At 49.3% G+C, this 18,920-nt stretch overlaps 1 protein-coding gene across 7 annotated transcripts in view; it reads left to right on the top strand.

Moving 5' to 3' along the window:
* Positions 1-18,920, top strand: part of UNC13A (unc-13 homolog A) — a 64,204-nt gene that overhangs the window by 36,744 nt on the left and 8,540 nt on the right. For 3 of the 7 annotated variants that reach the window (XM_084885822.1, XM_084885823.1, XM_084885820.1), the window contains 18 exons: positions 213-363; positions 640-708; positions 1,030-1,119; positions 1,337-1,471; positions 3,423-3,556; positions 4,915-5,000; positions 5,182-5,308; positions 5,976-6,072; positions 6,449-6,592; positions 7,675-7,758; positions 8,265-8,342; positions 8,577-8,665; positions 9,123-9,275; positions 10,370-10,493; positions 15,576-15,614; positions 16,737-16,766; positions 18,144-18,200; positions 18,560-18,640. In XM_084885822.1, coding sequence (XP_084741948.1) covers positions 213-363; positions 640-708; positions 1,030-1,119; positions 1,337-1,471; positions 3,423-3,556; positions 4,915-5,000; positions 5,182-5,308; positions 5,976-6,072; positions 6,449-6,592; positions 7,675-7,758; positions 8,265-8,342; positions 8,577-8,665; positions 9,123-9,275; positions 10,370-10,493; positions 15,576-15,614; positions 16,737-16,766; positions 18,144-18,200; positions 18,560-18,640 — 1,768 coding nt within the window. The remainder of the gene's footprint in view (positions 1-212; positions 364-639; positions 709-1,029; positions 1,120-1,336; positions 1,472-3,422; positions 3,557-4,914; positions 5,001-5,181; positions 5,309-5,975; positions 6,073-6,448; positions 6,593-7,674; positions 7,759-8,264; positions 8,343-8,576; positions 8,666-9,122; positions 9,276-10,369; positions 10,494-15,575; positions 15,615-16,736; positions 16,767-18,143; positions 18,201-18,559; positions 18,641-18,920) is intronic. The other 4 variants (XM_084885824.1, XM_084885821.1, XM_084885826.1 and 1 more) reach the window with 2 other exon arrangements.

The following is an 18,920-nucleotide window of genomic DNA, read 5'->3' as shown; positions in this document are numbered from 1 at the left end:
CTGCAGTGACAGGGATGAGAGCTGGAGCTAGAGGCAGACAGAGAGGAGACAGAGAAACTCAAAGGACAGAATCAGGCAGAGGGAAAGGGAATGGTTGGGAGCGGGGAGGCTGGGAGGAGTCACTGGCGATGCTGTCTTGGAGGCATTCTAGGTGGGGCCCAGCCTGACCTGGCTGAACACCAGGCCCAGTGCTTCCCATTCCCTTCCACCAGCCACTTTGCCTGCCTCTCCTCCAAGTACATGTGTCCCGGGGTGCCTGCTGTCATGAGCACCCTGCTCGCCAACATCAATGCCTACTATGCGCATACCACCGCCTCCACCAACGTGTCTGCCTCTGACCGCTTCGCAGCCTCCAACTTCGGGGTCAGTCCCAGGGCCTGGGGGATGAGGGAGAGCCCACACCTGTGCTGGTGAAACCCTATCCAACTCCCCGATTTCCAATTTGGACTTTGTACATCTGTCTGAGCCTCGGTTTACCCTTCTGTAGAATGGAAAACAGATGTTATAAGGGTTCAGTTCAATGGTGGATGGGATGCCCTTCCTGTAAGCCCTCAGCCAATATGGCAGCCACCTTTCACTGCCACACTTGATGCCCAGGTCCCGGCTTTCGTCTAGTCTCCTCCTCTTCTGCTTCCCCAGAAAGAGCGCTTTGTGAAGCTCCTGGACCAACTGCATAATTCCCTGCGAATTGACCTCTCCATGTACCGGGTGAGAAGCGCATGCATGATGACTTGCTTACCCCCATACACATGTGTGTCCAGGAGGGACCGCTTCTAGCAGGCGTGCACAGGGGAGGACCCCTCTCAACACGCAGAATGTGTTCCTCTAACAAGTGTACACCTGTGTGAGCAGCACCTTCCCAACCTACTTGGTGCGTCCAACAAGACCTCCCAGTTACGTCAAAGTGTTCTCATTGACCCCCAACTCACTTCCTGAAACTTTGGGGCTCTTGTATCTCCTCTAGAACACTGTCTCCTCTCCTCTCCTAACTTTCTCCCATAACCTCTCCTCTCTGCTCCCTTCCAACAGAACAACTTCCCAGCCAGCAGCCCAGAGAGACTTCAGGACCTCAAATCCACTGTGGACCTTCTCACCAGCATCACTTTCTTTCGGATGAAGGTAGGAAAGGGAACCCAGTCCCATTAGGTCTCCAGGAAGGATTCTCTAGGACTCTTAGGTCCTAAACAAGTAGCATTTCTCCCTCTCCCTTCCTCTCTCTCAGTGACGCTCTTTTTTTCATGTGGCTACGTTTCCTTAAACCCAGGATCACTTGTAGCCACTTCCTGGGCAACTCTCGTCCCAGTTTTACCCATCCATGCCCTCTCCATCCCTCTAGGTGCAAGAACTCCAGAGCCCGCCCCGAGCCAGCCAGGTTGTGAAGGACTGTGTGAAAGCCTGCCTCAACTCCACTTACGAGTACATCTTCAATAACTGTCATGAACTCTACAGCCGGGAGTACCAGACAGACCCTGTAAGGACTCCAAATGAGGCAGAAAGGAATTGTAGACACCCACCAGACCCTGGCCTAAATCCCAGATCTGCTCCTTCCCAAGTGATTTAACTGTTCTGAGTCTCAATACTTCCCTCTGTAAAATTAGGTCATTAACCAGCTTCTCAGGATTGAGGATGAGATACAAGCTTTAGATAAAATTTAGTTACATGCTTAGTACTGGTACACAGTGTTCAATAAATTTGGTTTTAGTTAAACTTTTAAAAAATTTATATTTTATTTTTACAGAGAGGAAGGGAGAAGGATAGAGAGTTAGAAACATCAATGAGAGAGAAACATCGATCAGCTGCCTCCTGCATGCCCCACCACTGGGGATGTGCCCGCAACCAACATATGTGCCCTTGACTGGAATCGAACCTGGGACCCTTTAGTGTGCAGGTCGATGCTCTATCCACTGAGCCAAACTGGTTAGGGTGGTTTTAGTTAAACTAACTTGAGTTTGACGTAATACAGTATGCCTGGAATTGACTTACTACTCAATAAATGTTGAGTTGGTTTCATTTTTAAAATGATTTTTAATTGTTTTTGTTTTTGTTTTGTTTTGTTTTAGAGAGAGAGGAAGAGAAAGGGAGAGAATGAGAGAAATACCAATGTGAGAGTGAAACATCGATTTGTTGCCTCCTGCATGACCCCTACTGGGGATTGAGCTTGTAACCAGGCACATGTCTTACCCAGGAATTGAACCATCAACCTTTCAGTGCATAAGATGACAACCAACTGAATCATGCTAGCCAGGTTGGGTTGAATTGATTTTTTTTCAGTAGAGTTCAGTTTTGGTCATTTCAACTTAATTTATTTGAGATCTTTCACCATGTGCTTATCTATACATATAATGTCCCAGGCTATCAGAAGGAAAAGATTTATAAATTATAAATTTAAAACCCAGGGTGATTAGCCCCAGGTGGCCCCTCCCTCAGCTTGTGTTTCTGACAGGAAGTAACCACATAAGCCGAATTCAGTTCAATTTTATTTCCATCTGTTCATTTACATTCATTTTACTCGAGTTGAAATCAAATTGCTCTCAATTGAATTGAGTTGAGGTAAAGTGGATTAAATTGAGTTTAGTTCCACTATAATCAGTTTAGTTCCATTTATTTCTATTTGACTTAAGTTAAAATTGCTCTTGGCTAATTAGTGAGCAGCACTGAATTGGATTGAGTTTAATTTCATTGAAGAAAAGTTTATTCATTTCCATTCAGTTGAATTGAGTTGAAGTTGTTCTCGATTGGGTTAAGTTGGAAACCGAATGAGCTGGTTGTTGGGTTAGGTACAGTTGAGTTCAATTGAATTGGGTTCAGTTGGGCTCATTTCAGTTGAGTTACATTCATTTCCATTGATGGACTCAAGTTAGATTGAGATAGCCTGAGCATGTTAGGTTGAGTTGGATTGGGTTGACTTGGGTTGGGTTGGGTTGGGTTGGATTCAGATAAATTTATGTCCATTATTTTTATGTAGGCTGGTGTTGATCTTGGAGAAATTGACTAGGCTAATTCAATTCACTTTATTGGAGTTAAATTTCATCCAGTTAAGTTTAATGTTACTCTATAAAGTGTAATTGGCCCAAGTTCAGTTCTACTGAATTAACTCTGAGAACTGCCATCTGTTAAGCTAAGTGGGTATGATTTATAGTCACTTCAGTTCCATTTGGTTTAGTGGGCTTGAGTTTGTTCAACTAAATTCAGGTCCATTATGTTTTATGAGCTGAGTCTAATTAAACTTCATTAAGCTGAATAGATAGAAGCTCTGCTTGAGCCAGTTTACGAGTTCAGTCCCTTCCCATGCTGACCTCCCACCTGAACCACACACATGTTAATGGTCCCATGCATCAGTAACCTTCTGCACCTCAATAATGATCTGACTGAAGCCCCATCCCTGCACCCCCTGGAGCCAACATCTCCACTGCCCCATCCAGGCCAAGAAGGGGGAAGTTCCCCCAGAGGAACAGGGCCCCAGCATCAAGAACCTCGACTTCTGGTCCAAGCTGATCACTCTCATAGTGTCCATCATCGAAGAAGACAAGAATTCCTACACTCCCTGCCTCAACCAGTGAGTTGTGTGTCTATGTAGTTAATTATCTGGAGGTTATTGTGTATGTGTGTGCACATTTTTGTATCTAGTGCACAATCTTGTCTAATTATACATAAAATGTTGCACATGTGGGGGAAATTATAGGTGAGGTTATGTCTAGATGAAATATAGCATAATTTGCAAACATAAACATAAAATTGTGTATATGTACACAATTATTGATGTAATCAGACATGTATTTTACATGTACTGATTTGTGTGAATAGCTGTGTACATATGTATATAATTTTGTATGTGTGTCTAGATTCATAAGTAACAATAGATAATGTTCTAGTATTTACTGTGTGCAAAATACTCTTCTGAATTTTTTACACTTAAATTTCATTATCTTTTACATGTGTGGATGAACTTTGTGTGTAGTTGTGGTCTGTGGGTGTATGTGTGAATTGACTTCAATATACAATATTGTGTATTGTGTGTGACTGTGCAGTTTTGGTTTGTGGATTTATATATCTGTAGAATTTTCATCTCTTGTAGTTTAAAGAGCTATTGTGTTTTATTTCTCCCTGAGGTGGATGCTAGAGGGGACCCAACTCTGAGGTGCCATGATCTCTTGGTTACTTAGATATGGAGTTAAGATCAGGGACATTGGATGGATGGATGGATGAATGGATGGATGGATGGATGGATGGATGGATGGATGGATGGATGGGTGGATGGATGGATGGATGAGTAGGTGGATGGATGGATGGATGGATGGATGGATGGATATATTGATGGAATAATGGATTAGTGGATAAAGGAATGAATATGTGTATGGATGGATAGAGATATGGATGGATGGATGGATGGATGGATGGGTGGATAGATAGATTTAGATTGGTGGAAGGATAGGTGAGTGGATAAGGAATTGATGTATGTGTAGATGGATGGATAGATGGATGATTGGATGGAGGATGGAGGGGTGGAAGGAGGGAAGGATGGATGGATGGATAGATGGATGGATGGTTGGATGGATGGATAAATAGATAGGTTGATGGAAGAATGAGTGGGTGGATAAAAGGGATGGATGGTGGATGGATGGATGGAGAATGAAGGAAGAAATTGATGGATGGATGAATAGAGAGATGATGGATAAATGGATGGGTATAGGGATGGATAAAGAGGTAAATTAATAGATGGGGGGATATGTGGGTAGAGGCTCAGAAGAAGAAGGGCCTCAATGCAGAGTCACTCAGCAAGTTGGTGACTGTGAGAGAACTTGAACACAGATCCCTCTGCCTGTACGGCACAATTCTTTGACTAGGAAGGCCTAAGTAGCCTATGCCATCTGGCTCTTACCTGTCAAGTTTTCATACTTCTGTGACTTTTATCAGGTTTCCCCAGGAGCTGAATGTGGGTAAAATCAGTGCTGAAGTGATGTGGAACCTGTTTGCCCAGGACATGAAGTATGCCATGGAGGGTGAGTCCCCCACACCATGTCTCCCAACCTAGCTTGAGCAGACAGCTGTGTCTTCTCCAAGACTGTGAGTGCCCTGTACCTTCATGCCTGAGCTCCAATGCTAATGATGGCCAGTGTGGGCACTGCCAAGACAGTTTGGCAGATCCTCCTGGCTGAGCCACCCCCTTATTCCCTGCTCCAGAGCATGACAAGCATCGCTTGTGCAAGAGCGCCGACTACATGAACCTCCACTTCAAGGTCAAGTGGCTCTACAATGAGTATGTGACAGAGCTTCCTGCTTTTAAGGACCGAGTGCCAGAGTACCCCGCGTAAGCCCCCTATCCAGAACCTAAATCAGAACTATAGTGCTGACACTAGACTGAGGCCCAAAGAGGAAGGCTCAGCTACTCAAGGGTCCCTGGGCATCAAGGGCACGGGTGGGGCTCAAATCCAGGGTTCTCCATTCTTAGCCATTGGCCTATGGACTCCTATAGCCAAACAATTAATATCATAAGTATCAGGAACTGTGCTGAGCAGTCCCACATGTCTTTTCTCATTTAATCCTTTCAACAATTCTATGAGATGGGAACATCATCATTTTTATATTGTGGATGAAGAAATAGAGAGTTAAATGTTGGAGGATTTGCCCAAGGTGACATCCAGTAAATGATGGAGTCCAGATTTGAACCTGGAATGTCTGACTCACCAGCTGTGTTGGAGAGTGGGCTGGTAGCCACCATTTACCGAGGACCTGCTATATACTATGTTGTGATCTTAAGGAGTAAATCTACTTACCCCTGGGCAGTTTATCAACCAGGATTCACAGAAATCTGGCCTTGCTCTGACAGTGGTCACTTGGTTCATTTCATGGGTGAAATAGCCAAGGCCGGGTAGGGGAGGGGAGCAGAGAGTGACCACCCAAGACCACAGGGTGAGTTCAAGCAGAGGGTTATGGAGACAAGAGATGGAAGGCCCCATCCCAACTCTCCATTTCAGGTGGTTTGAGCCCTTCGTCATCCAGTGGCTGGATGAGAATGAGGAGGTGTCTCGAGATTTCCTACATGGAGCCCTGGAGCGAGACAAGAAGGATGGGGTGAGAAGGCTAACCCACCACCAAGTTCTCAATCTCCCCACCATGGATTTGCTCCCTCCGAGGTCCATAGATACAATCTGGGGACAAAAACTACCCTTGGAATGAGGCCAGTCTCTGAAGGGTACCCGCAACCTTTGTCTTGTTCGTGGTGTTTAAAGTATTTTGTTCACTCAACAGATGAATGTGAGTTTATCAAGCCTGACCCCACCCATCCACTCAGTGGCCTCTGTGTCTGGCTCTAAGTCAACCTCACATACTATCCATCTCACCCAAGGCAGTTGGTCTCTGGCTCTCCTTGTGGAGAGTAGGAGGGTTGGGCTATGGAGACTGTCTGACTCTGACCACTCTCCTCTTTCCTGGCCTCCTTATCCTGCAGTTCCAGCAGACCTCAGAGCATGCCCTGTTCTCCTGCTCCGTGGTGGATGTCTTCTCCCAGCTTAACCAGAGCTTTGAGATCATCAAAAAGCTCGAGTGCCCTGACCCCCAGATCGTGGGGCACTACATGAGGCGCTTTGCCAAGGTGTGAGAGAGTGTGGGTGGGGTTGGGGTCCAGATGGGGGATAGGGTCAAGATTGGGGTGAAGTTGAGGTTGGGAATGGGGTCAGGATCAGGGTTGAGGCTGAGGTCTGGATTGAGGTCAAAGTTGGGGTTGGTGACATTGGGATTGAAATTGGGGTTGAGGTCTATGGAAAAACCAACCGTAACCAGTGTTGGAGTAGGTCATGCCCTAGAGGTTGGAGTTGTGGTTGGGGAAAGGGTTTGGGTTGAGGTTAGAGTTTGTGATGTTATTGAGATTGGAGTTATTAGAATTTGAGATTAGGGTTTGAGTTGAGATTGGGTTGATGATGTTATTGAGATTGGAGTTGAGGTTGGGATTAAGACTTGGGTTGAGGTTGAGATTGATATCAGGATTGAAGTTGGGATTGAGTTTGAGGTAAAAGTTGGTATTGGTTATATCACTGGGATTGAGGTTAAGGTTCAGGCCAATATTGGGGTTAGTTCTTCCATAAAAGTTAGAGTTGTGTTGGGGACAGTGTTTGAGTTGAGGTTAAGGCTGAGGGCAGGGTTGTAGTTAAAGTTGTAGTTGAATTTGGAGCTGGGATTAAGGTTGGGGATGGGGTTGAGTTTGGGGTCAGGTTTAAAATCAAGGTTGGGATTTGGATTTGCTTTGGTATTATTAGAGTGTTGGGGTTTATAGAGAATTTGAGTGGAACCTGGGGTGAGTTTGGAGGTTGACAACATTGGTCTGGGATTAGGTTCAATTGGATTTTCTTTAAACTGGGTTGAAGTTGGGGTATGCAGGTAGGGACTGAGATTTGGTTTAAGATCAAGTTCATGCTTTTGGATGAGGCTGGGTATGTTAACAATCATATTAGATGGTTATTGCTCTGAAAAAGAGCTGAGTCTACATAAAATAATCAACTTCTTATGGTGGTGTCCCCCTTTATTGTGATGGTTATCCTGGGTGGAGAATTAATCCAGCCCAGTGGTCCATTTTAGGTGCTAAAGTGGGTTTGAGTTTATCCCTCATCTCATGGATAGCTCTTGATGGGCCCACTCAGCCCCAACCTCTCTTTCAGCCACTCTCTCTGTCCTATCCAGACCATCAGTAATGTGCTCCTCCAGTATGCGGACATCATCATCAAGGACTTCGCCTCCTACTGCTCCAAGGAGAAGGAGAAAGTGGTGACCTGCATGGACCCTTGTCCTCCTTCCTAACCCAATTCTGCACCCCAGAGTCCCATCCCTCCCTGGGTTCTGAGACCTGTGTCTGCTTGTGTCAAGCTGTGTGTATCTGACTGTGTGTGTGTATGGGGGGATCTGGAGGTGAGGGAACACACTTTTAGTGTGTCATTGTCTGGTTGTTGCAAATGAAGCCTTCAGGGTGTATGTATGTGAACATGCAAAGCTTTGGTCCCATGTAGGAGAACATGGGTATGTGACAAGAACACCCCTTCCTGCTACTCTCAGAGGCCCATCCCACTTACTTAGGTCCTCCTTCCCTCTGCCAATCCTCAGAGACCACCCTCCTTAACACTCTCAAATACTGTATTCCATTCTTAGATGACCTTGTGGGACCCTATGTTTCTCCAGACCTAGACACTGAAACCATCCAGGATCCCTAGTGGTGGTGAGGGAAACTCTGGGGAGGGGTCCTGAGCCCTGACTCCCTGCTTTGTTCCCATCCTCAGCCCTGCATCCTCATGAACAACACTCAGCAGCTGCGAGTTCAGCTAGAGAAGATGTTTGAAGCCATGGGAGGCAAAGAGGTGAGGTGGGACCAAGCGGGGTGATGCCCCCTATCCCCATGGGCCCCAGAGCTCATATCTGATGAATTCCAGCTCAGCCAGGCCCTCAAACCCAAGCAAGTGGCTTCACTGCCTGTGCCTCAGTTTCCTCCTGAGCCCCTTGAGATCCTTTTCCCTGTGTTGGGTGGGGAAATGCCCCAGATACGTGGATGCTCTGTAAACTTGACCTGATGGATGTCCCTTCCCCTTCCTCAGCTGGATGCGGAGGCCAGTGACATCTTGAAAGAGCTCCAGGTGAAACTCAACAACGTCTTGGATGAGCTCAGCCGGGTGTTTGCTACCAGGTGGGGGTACCTCCAAGGCTGGGAGCAGGGAGGGGGGCAGCCCCAGACCTAAGCCTGGGGCATACAGAGACTCGGCAGGTGTAGTGGGGAAGACCTCAGGCTTGGAGTTAGATGAAGTTGAGTTCAATCATGGCTTCACTGCTTACTAGCTGTGTGGCCTTGGGTGAGTCACTTAACCTCTCTGAGCCCAAGTTTATTCATCTGCAAAGTGGGGATGATGATAACAATAGCACATGAGTAGGACTGCGTGATGAAATAAACAACACAGGTAAATGTCATAGCCTGGTGCCCGATTCTGCTATTATTAATACCACCCCCTACCCCTCTCTTATATACCATGGCTCCCTGATGCTGATGATAAAAGGTCACGGTCCACAGATCACCACTGATGGCCTCATCCAGTCCTTCCTCCAGAGGCCAGGAGTCTGGTCTGAGCTTCTTCTCTTTATGCCCCCAGCTTCCAGCCTCACATTGAGGAGTGTGTCAAACAGATGGGCGACATCCTTAGCCAGGTGAAGGGCACGGGCAACGTGCCAGCCAGTGCCTGCAGCAGCGTGGCCCAAGATGCTGACAACGTGCTGCAGCCCATCATGGACCTGTTGGACAGCAAGTGAGCCATGTCCGGTGGCCTCTGAGACCAGAGGCTGGCCTGGAGAGAACAAGTGGGCAGCTTGCTGGGTGGTGTTGGAATGGTTAGGAGGTGTGTGGGTGGAGGCAATGAAGGGATGGAAAGATGAGTGGATACATGATTGGAAGATATGGTGAGTAAATATTTATATAGATAAATGAATAGTGTTTGGATGGAAAGACATAAGGGTTAGGCAGGTGGGTAGATGAAAAGATAAATGCTAAAAGACTAGATGGATGATAGAATGGATGGATGGACAAATGGGTAAATGAATGAAGAATGGATGGATAGTTGGGTAAGTATTTGGATGGATGAATAACTAGATGGACTGATGAGAATAAAGGTAAATGGAGTAAGTATACATGGGAAGATGGATGTAAGGAAGGAGGAAGGGAGGGAAGAAGGAAGACTGGCTGATGGATAGTTGGATGTATGAAAGGAAGGAACAGGGAGGAAAGAAGGAAGGAAGGAAGGAAGGAAGGAAGGAAGGAAGGAAGGAAGGAAGGAAAAAGAGATTGAGTAGCACTAAAAAAAGTTGGGGTAGGGATGGTTTGGTGGATGGGGGTCAGTTGCTGGATGAATAATGGTAAATTGCCCTCTCCTTCAGCCCTCAAATGTCCAATCATAAATTCTTGGTTGTTTTCCCTCCTAAGTCTATCCTCTTCCTGCCATTCCATTCTCCTTCCTATCAAGCATGTCCCCAGCCTCCTCACAGTCCTTGTTCTCCATACAGCCTTCTAATCCAGTTTATTGCCACTCTGTTCTTTCAAACAATAATGTCTTTGTCTCTCTCTCTCTCTCTTAAATATCCCATGGCTCCCATTGCCTTCATGCTAAGGCCCAGGCCTTTCTCCCAGGCTTTGAGCCCCCCTTCCTGCCTGGCCCTGCTGAGCTGTCCAGCCACCTTTTGCCCTCCACACGTATCACATACTGTAGCTCCACCAGACACCCAAGGTCCTTGTACAGGCTCTGTGCAAGGGATGCCTTCCCACCTTGCTCATATGTTGAAGGGAAGGGCCTGGTTCTCCAGGTCAGGGCCAGCTGGGCCCTCTCTCAGATCTACTCCTCACCCCCAGCCTGACTCTCTTTGCCAAAATCTGCGAGAAGACGGTGCTGAAGAGGGTACTGAAGGAGCTGTGGAAGCTGGTGATGAACACCATGGAGAAGACCATTGTCCTGCCACCCCTCACTGACCAGACGGTGAGGCCCACAAGGGTCAGAAGGGATGCCTGGGCCACCTTCCCTTTTGGGAGCCCAGAGAGCTTGGTGCCAAAAGCATTGAGGTTCAGAGGTTGTCCAGGCACAAATGTCATCCAAGGGTTGTAGAAGCCACCAGAGGTAAATGAGGCCAAAGATCAGAGAGGTTACACAGGGGTCAAAGGTCATAAAAGGGTCAAAGAGGTCAAGTAGAGTCAAATGACATCTAAGGGACTTAGAGGTCACATGAATCAAGAGGTCGTTCAGAAGTCAGAGATCACCCAGAAAACAGGTCACCTTGGGGCTCAAGGCCACCCCTGGGACACAAAGGTCATAGGGGTCAGTGAGCTTATCAGAGGCCTTTGGGGGGTTCAATCAAGAGACAAGGAAGGGAGACACCATGGAGTTCAAAAACCAGAGAGGACCAGAACAGAGGCTCTCTCAGAGGTTAGATAGAGGTCACCAAGAGCACTGAGGTCAGAGATGTCAAGCAGAGGACTGTGCCTCTGGGCCCCTTTGGGGTCCAGCTCAGAGACAGGGATCAGGCTGTCGGGTGGGAGTGGGAGAACCATGATGTCTGTGGAGGGTGTGGCTGGGCATGGGTCCTTCTGGGGAGGCACTGAGGGCCTGGATAGTCTTAATACATGTATCGATGGCTCAACACAGAGTGGGAGGGCGCTCCTGGGTGAACGTGGACAGCTTGGGGAGGGTGGAGGGGCCCCCCAAGAGGCAACGATGGTGTCGGAGGCTCAGACCTACCTCAGCCAGCCCCGCCTCCTTCAGGCTGGGCTGGGGCATGGGTGCCCTCTCCACCCTCTCCCTGGGCTTCAGGGAGACTCATGGTGACTTATTCCCCCCTCCCTACCACCTGGCCCCCATCATGGCTGACAGATGATCGTAAGTAGAGGCCCTTCTGTCCGTCTGTCTGTCCGTCCGCTCTGTGTCTGGACTCGGCCCACCGCGTGGCTGCAGCCCCCTCCCTCCCCCCCAGTGCTCCCTCCTCACCCACTGCCTCTCCCCCACTGTCCCACCTCTTGCCTAGTTGTGCCTGTGTCTGTCTGGGTCCGGGTATGGGGAGGAGGCGGGGCCTGGAGGGAGGGAGGCCACACCCACCACCTTGCCCCATTATAAATATGGAGGCAGTGCCTTCAAGTTTTCCAAACCCCAAACCTTCATGTCTACCCTAGTCCTTTAGTTGTGACACCCCCGCCCCCCCCCCCCCCCATTCCATGATCAGATGCCAGTAAGGTATCTGAGTATCTCCCAGACGCTAGGAGGTTCAAAGTCAACACAGCCCCCCCCACCTCCCCTTTGGGCTCACCACTCAGGACCCTACTCAGCTACTTAGGGAGGCCCTCCACCACTCCTTCCCAGCCCTCCTGCTGCACACACAGACACACACCATCCCAGACACACACCCAAGCACCTTGGTGTTAGACAGACTTAGTGTCAAATCCCAGCTCAGCTCCTTTCTCTTTCTCTCTCTCTATCTCTCTCTCTCACCTTGGAAAGTCACTTCACCTCCCAACCTCCGTTTCTGTAACTGAAAAATCAGTTAATTGTAGCAACTGTCAGAGTGTTTTTGTCAGAACCAAATGGGATGATGTGGTAAAGTGATCATCTCGCCTGGCAGGTGTTGCTCGGTGGTTGAGCATCTATCCATGAACCAGGAGGTCACGGTTTGATTCCCGGTCAGGGCACCTGCCCAGGTTGGGGGCTCCATTTCCAGTGGGGGGCATACAGGAGGCAGCCCATCAATGATTCTCTTTCATCATGGATGTTTCTATCTTCTCTCCATCTTCCTTCCTCTCTTTGAAATCACTAACCACATATTTAAAAAAATAAATAAAGTGCTCATCTCCATGTCTAGTGGGGGCAGTGCTCACTGACTTAGACCTTATATTGTTCTTTTTTTTTTTTTTTTTTTTTTTTTGTGTGTGTGTGTGTGTGTGTGTGTGTGTTTTATTTTTTTTTTTATTTTTTTTTGTTTTTTTTTTAATAAGTTTTTATTTTTCATATTATTACAAATGTTCCTTCCCCCCCCCCCCCACCATTGCTCTCCTCCACCAGGTTCCCACCCCACCCTCTGCCCTTTCCCCTCTCCCCATTGTACTCATCCATAGGTGCACAGTTTATGTTCAGTCTCTTCCCACTCCCCCCTCTCCCCTTTTCCCCCAAGAATCGTCAGTTCACTCCCCTTCCATACCTCTGATTCTATTATATTCAACAGTTAATATTGTTCATCAGATTTTTTTAATTTCCTTGGTTTTTAGATTCACTTGTTGATAATTACGTATTTGTTGTTCATAATTTTTATCTTTGTTTACTTTCTCTTCTGAAAGAACCCCCTTCAGCAATTCATATAATTCTGGTTTGGTGGTGATGAACTCCTTTAGCTTTTTTTTATTAGTGAAGCTCTTTATCTGGCCTTCGATTCTGAGTGATAGCTTTGCTGGGTAGCTTATTTTTGGCTTTAGGTTCTTGCTATTCATCACCTTGAATATTTCTTGCCATTCCCTTCTGGCCTGCATGGTTTCTGTTGAGAAGTCAGCTGACAATCGTATAGGTGCTCCTTTATAAGTTACTACCTTCTTTGCTCTTGCTTCTTTTAGTATTCTCTCTTTATCTTTTGCTCTTGGAATTTTAATAATGATGTGTCTCGGTGTGGTCCTCTTTGGATTCCTTTTGTTTGGAGTTCTGTGCGCTTCCTGGACTTGTAAGTCAAATTCTTTCACCAGGTGGGGGAAGTTTTCTGTCACTATTTCTTTCAGTATGTTTTCGATATCTTGCTCTCTCTCATCTTCTGGGACCCCCATGATTCTGATGTTGGTTCGCTTGAAGTTGTCCCAGAGGTTTCTTACATTATCTTCAATTTTCTGGATTCTCTTGCCTTCTAGCTTCTGTGGAGGAGTGTCTTCTGGCTCTTTATGTTCCAAATCTTTGACTTGATTCTTGCGATCTTCCCTTCTGTTTTTAGGACTCTGTAGAATATTTTTTATTTCAGACAATGTATTCTTTATTTCTTGTTGATCCCTGATCATTTCTTGTTGATCTCTTTTCATATCCTCATAGGCCTTATCCATCTTTTCTAGGAAATTCTTGAAAAACCTTATAAGCGTAGATTTGAACTCTATATCCAGACGCTTTTTGTCCTCCATTTCTTTCGTTTGTGATCTATTTTGTTGTCGCATTTCGCTGTTACAGATGGGACGGGGTTTCAGGGTGGAGCCTGCAGCTTTGGCTTCCGTCAGCCCCGCCCTATGCGGGTCCTTCAGTGCTCGCTGCCGGCGCCTCTGAGAGAAAGGTGCCCTCGATTTTCGCCTGCTGCCAAACAGTCTATGCTCTCCCACAATGAGCCCGGTATTGGGGTTCAGTTCAGTTGGAAGTGGAGTTGGAGGTGGCGTTCAGAGCAGTCTGGAGCCCCAGTCTCCTTCCCATCAGGGCAATCCCGCGGCACAGCCGACCGTCCCTTCTCTGGGGGCAGTGTGCGCGCCTCCGGGACCTCCTTTCTCCGCTACCCCGGGGTTCCGACTTACAGCCCAGCTCCCTATGGCTGAGCCTGAGTCCCCGGGGTCTGGCCCAGAACTGGGGTTCAGAGCAGTCGGAGGCCCAGCACAGTCGGAGTTTTATCTCCTTTCCGTTAGGGAACGCCCGCCAGGCACTCGGCCTCCCTCCTCTCCGGCTCCGACCTCTTCGCGTGCGCCGCGTGTCTCCGTACCTTAGGCTTTTACAGCTCCTCCGTGCTTCCTTCTGGTTTTCTCCTTGCTTCTTGTTGTAGAATTTCCAGTCAGTCGACTTTCCTGTAGTTCTGGGTAATGTCCATTTTATATTTTAGTTGTATTTTATTAAAATTGTTGTGTGCGGCTGCGGCTAGTTGCCTACCCGAGCAGCCATCTTGGATTCTCCTTATATTGTTCTTTTTATGGAGAGGGTAGTATTGGACACATACCAGGGCAAAAATCAGTAAAACCACTTCAGATTCCCACCCTTGGTGAGAAAAACCAGGCTGTTACAGTATTTAATCTCATCAGAAGTTCACAAGAGCTTGTCTTCTTTCTTTTTAAAAATACATATTTCATCTTCCTCCCCTCTCCCCTCTCCCTTCTCCCTTCTCCCTTCTCCCCTCTACCCTCCTTCCTCCTCCCTTCTCCCTCCCCTCTCTCTCCCTCCCCCTCCACTCTCTCTCTCCCCTTTCCTTCCCCCTTTGCTTCCTTTCTCCTAAATTAAATAAAAATAAAAAACAAAAACAAAACAAAAAATATGTATATATTTCATTTATTTTTTACAGAGAATAAGGGAGAGGGATAGCGAGTTAGAAACATCCATCAGCTGCCTCCTGCTCACCTCCTACTGGGAATGTGCCTGCAACCAAGGTACATGCCCTTGACGGGAATCGAACCTGGAACCCTCCAGTCTGAAGGCTGACACTCTATGCACTGAGCCAAACCGGTTAGAGCTCATCTTATTTCTTGCCGGCTTCAGCATGTGTCTTTGGCTGTAACCACAGATCATGCCCTTGTGGGGAGGGAGCAAAGGGAATTCCTGTATGCCAGACCTCAGCTCACCTTCATGACAACCTTTTGAGCAAGGTGGATGCTATATATGATTCCCATTCTGCAGATGAGAAAAGCTGAGACTTAGGAGGAGTCACTTACTCAAGGCTGCAGAGTAAACAGATGCCAGAGTCAGGACTCAAGTTCAGGTCTGTCTGAATAGGAAGCCCTTTTGCTTTCCTGTTAACCCAGGACCAAAGCCTCATCTATACAGTAAACATAAATGGATTGTATTCCGGCAGCAGCTTCTCTCCTTTCTCTCTGGCTCTGTTTCTATTTCTCCCTCTCTCTTTCCTGTCTTTCTGGCTCTCTCACACATTTGAAGAATTGGTCATTAAGACACACACACAAACACACACACACACACACACACACACACACACACACACCTCTGCAATCCAGTCACCAGCCCCCGGGGCAGTGCATATGGCCCGCCCCTCACCCCCACCCCCATAACTACCAGTGTGATCGTCCCGGGCTCCCGCCCCCTACAGCTTGCCAGGTTGATCACCCTGTGGCATTGTCTCTGCAGGGCACCCTCTTGAGAAAACATGGCAAGGGATTAGAAAAGGTAATGAGGGCCTCGCTGGTGCTGAGGTCCTGAGCCGTGGTGTCTGGGCATGTGTGTGTGCATGTCTGTGTCTCTGTGCCTGGGCAGGACGGTCCCCTGGGGGTCACGAGTTGAGGAGATGAGGGTCCCAGCCACGTCCCATAAAACCAGAATTTAGAAAGGAGGCACTTCACCTCCCGGGACATGGCTTGCAGTGTGTGGGTACGTGTGAGCTCACGTGTGCCCGTGCAGTGCCCACCCGAAGGGTTTCTCCCAGCCCCAGGCTCAGCTGAAATCCTGAGGTTTCAAGCAGAGCTCAGGCACTGACCCACTGCCATGGACTGAGACGTTTTTGTTTTTTTCATGTAGATGTTTTTGTTCTAATTGTTGTTTATTGTAAAGAGATGGGAGCTGTAGCAAGACACGAACCGCTGCCCTTGCTGTGCAACTGTCACCTGTGTGCACACAACAGGGTCTCCACGTGATGGACACGGAGGGGAGGGCTTCCCCACTCACTCATGCAGCCCTTTAGAGGACACATTCACTGTGCCCGGCAATGCACACTCTCGGGGGGCTGTGGGTTTGTGAGTGTGATTGTGTGCACACGGGCAAGTGTTTAGGCGTGGACTTGTATATCTTAGCCTGTGAGTTCTGCATGTGTATGTCTTTGTATGTCAGTCTGGAGGTGTGTGTACATAAGCTGTCTACACGCCCATGGCTGTGCCTGGGTGTGTGTCTGTGTGTCGCGTGAACTTGTGATACTGGTTAGCACTTTCCCTGTAGAGTCAGGCCTGCCCAGGTAAGGTCTTGGAAGTTGGGGAACAACAGACCTGGAGCTCTGTCTCTTTTCTTCCCCTTCCCAAGGCGCCCCACCTGGGCAGGCTGACGTGGGATGGGGCACCTGTCCCGGGTGATGGGCTGGTTCCAGGCTCCTGGCTTGGCAGCCTGGGGGCCTGGCCCCAAGCCCGCACTGGGGGCAGGGAAAGCGCCTAGCTGGGGAGGGGGCTCAGCATTAGACCCAGGACCCGGGGGGGAATGTGTGGGCTGGAGGGCGGGACTGTGCTGTGAGAGGGCAGGGAAGTCCCACTGACTATCCTCCCAGCCGACACCTGAACTCTGACCTCCGCCTGATTCTCTTCACAGGGCAGGGTGAAACTGCCAAGCCACTCAGATGTAAGACCGACCTCTCACTGTCTGTCTGGCTCCCTCTTCCCCACCCCTCCCCGTGCCTCCTTCCACCCTTGTGGTCCGTGCCATCCAGTGGCATTCTGTGAACCTGTCTGTCGGTCTCTTCTTCCTCTGTCTGTCTGGCTTGCTTGTGAGGGGTGGGGGTGGGGGGTGGGGGCGGGCAGCAGGCAGGGCGGAGGGGGTGTCCAGGGAAGCTGAGGCCCAAGCAGCTGGGCTCGGGGAGTCACAGCCCAGGAACAGGAAGAGTAGGGACAGCCAGGATGATGACAACACTGGTAGTTCCAGGATAACCGGCTTCCATGGGTCAGCTGGTGGATTGTCCATGTAATGCCAAATGTCCCAGTGATAAATGGCTGCCTCCCTGCCCAGCCCCACCTGGGGCCCCCCGACCGCCCCAGGACTTCCTATTACATTGATACTCAGCCCCACACTGTCACCAAGAGGGTGCCCCTATTAGCCAGTGGAGGAAACTGAGACCCAGAAAGCATCTGGGACACAAGTCACCCGGCACGGGGACAGGAGCCAGGACATGGACTTCCAGGCCTGGACCCTGTCTTCCCCAGCACTGCCCGTGACCTTGAAACCGAGTGCTAGGAACAGTAAAAACTGGACAAAGACACTCAGTTCCAGCTAAACCTTGAAGTGGATATGATTTCCTTCGTCCAGATGGCAAAACTGAGACTCTGAGAGGTTAAGTGACTTGCCCAGAGCCACACAGCAGAGCTGGGATGTGAATCCAGGCCCGCTCAGCTTGTTGGAGCTATAACCAGGACACCATCTTGCTCGAGAGGGGAGAAGGGGGGAGGTTATATTGAGATGTGTGTTGGGAGGATTCTTCAAAAGGTCAGACTAACAGCCCCCCCCCCCCCCCGCAGATTACTGGGGAACTCCTCCCCCAGAGGGAATGGTCCTGCAGGGAGTGAGGGTTTCACTGGAGCCCATCCCACGGTTTCCTCCAGACCCTCTGACTTTGGGCTGGCAAGGCCCACCCAGACCCACAAACATCATCCAGGTCCCCACCCCCACCCCTCCGCCCACTGCCCCTTGCAGCCCACTCTCTCATCCTTTCCCTTCTCTGACCCACAAACCCAGGGTCATGGTGGAGGTGGAGGTGGGGGGTGGTGATAAACATCCCCACAAGACTGGGATTTCTGGGGACAATCACCACCACCCCTTAGCACTTCATGGCGGGGCGGTGGTGCGGGGAGGTCCAGACCTCTGTCTCTGCGACACAACCATTGCCCTGCCCAGGGCCTTTGGACAAGAACTAAGAAGACTCCAGGGCTAGGGTGTCAGCAGGGGCTTGGGGACTGGGCTGGGGGACTCCCACGCTGACGTGGCCTTGTCTCTTGTCATCTGCAGGGAACCCAGATGATCTTCAATGCGGCCAAGGAGCTGGGTCAACTGTCTAAACTCAAGGTGCGGCCAGGAGTGAGGGGAGGTCAGGGTTGGGGGATTCCTTGGGAGGAGTCCTGGAATAGTGACCCGCTTTGTAGGTTCAAGGGACAGGAACCCTGCTCGGACGGGCTTACGCACAATTTTTTTGCTCCGGTGTATTGGAAAGGTACAGCTTGGTCAAGAGTATAAACCATTTACTCAACACATACTTATGGAGCACCTGCTGTGTGTGCGGGCACATGCTGGCACCGGGCACACAAGGATGAAGAGCAGACCCGCTATCCGACTCCTCACTGATTTACAGGGATGAGTACCTTAGCCAGGCAGATCCCTAATGAGGGCCTGCTCTGCCCACCGGGCCCCTCTCTCTCTCCATCCAGGACCACATGGTACGAGAGGAAGCCAAGAGCTTGACCCCAAAGCAGTGTGCAGTTGTTGAGCTGGCCCTGGACACCATCAAGGTGAGAGGCCCCACCCCTGCCCATCTGGGGGGGCAGGCAAAGGGTGTGGGGGTGTGGATAGGAACCTTCATTCATTCCATTTCTGAACACTCCCTGCTGACCCTCTGGCAAGGCCCTGAGAGGCCCCAGCCTGGGGGTTGGGAGGCAGACAGTTGGATACAGACATCTTTAGTCCTGTGGTCAGGGTGCTGTAGAGGGAAGAATGGGAGCTGGGGTAGCCTAGGGCAGTGGTCAGCAAACTCATTAGTCAACAGAGTGGCAAACCACGGCTCGCAAGCTG

Source organism: Pipistrellus hanaki (assembly GCF_964339955.1).
Source record: "Pipistrellus hanaki genome assembly, chromosome: 5".
In the NCBI taxonomy this organism is placed as follows: Eukaryota; Metazoa; Chordata; class Mammalia; order Chiroptera; family Vespertilionidae; genus Pipistrellus; species Pipistrellus hanaki.
Note: the sequence above shows the minus strand (reverse complement) of the source record. Positions and strands in the feature narration are given on the sequence as shown.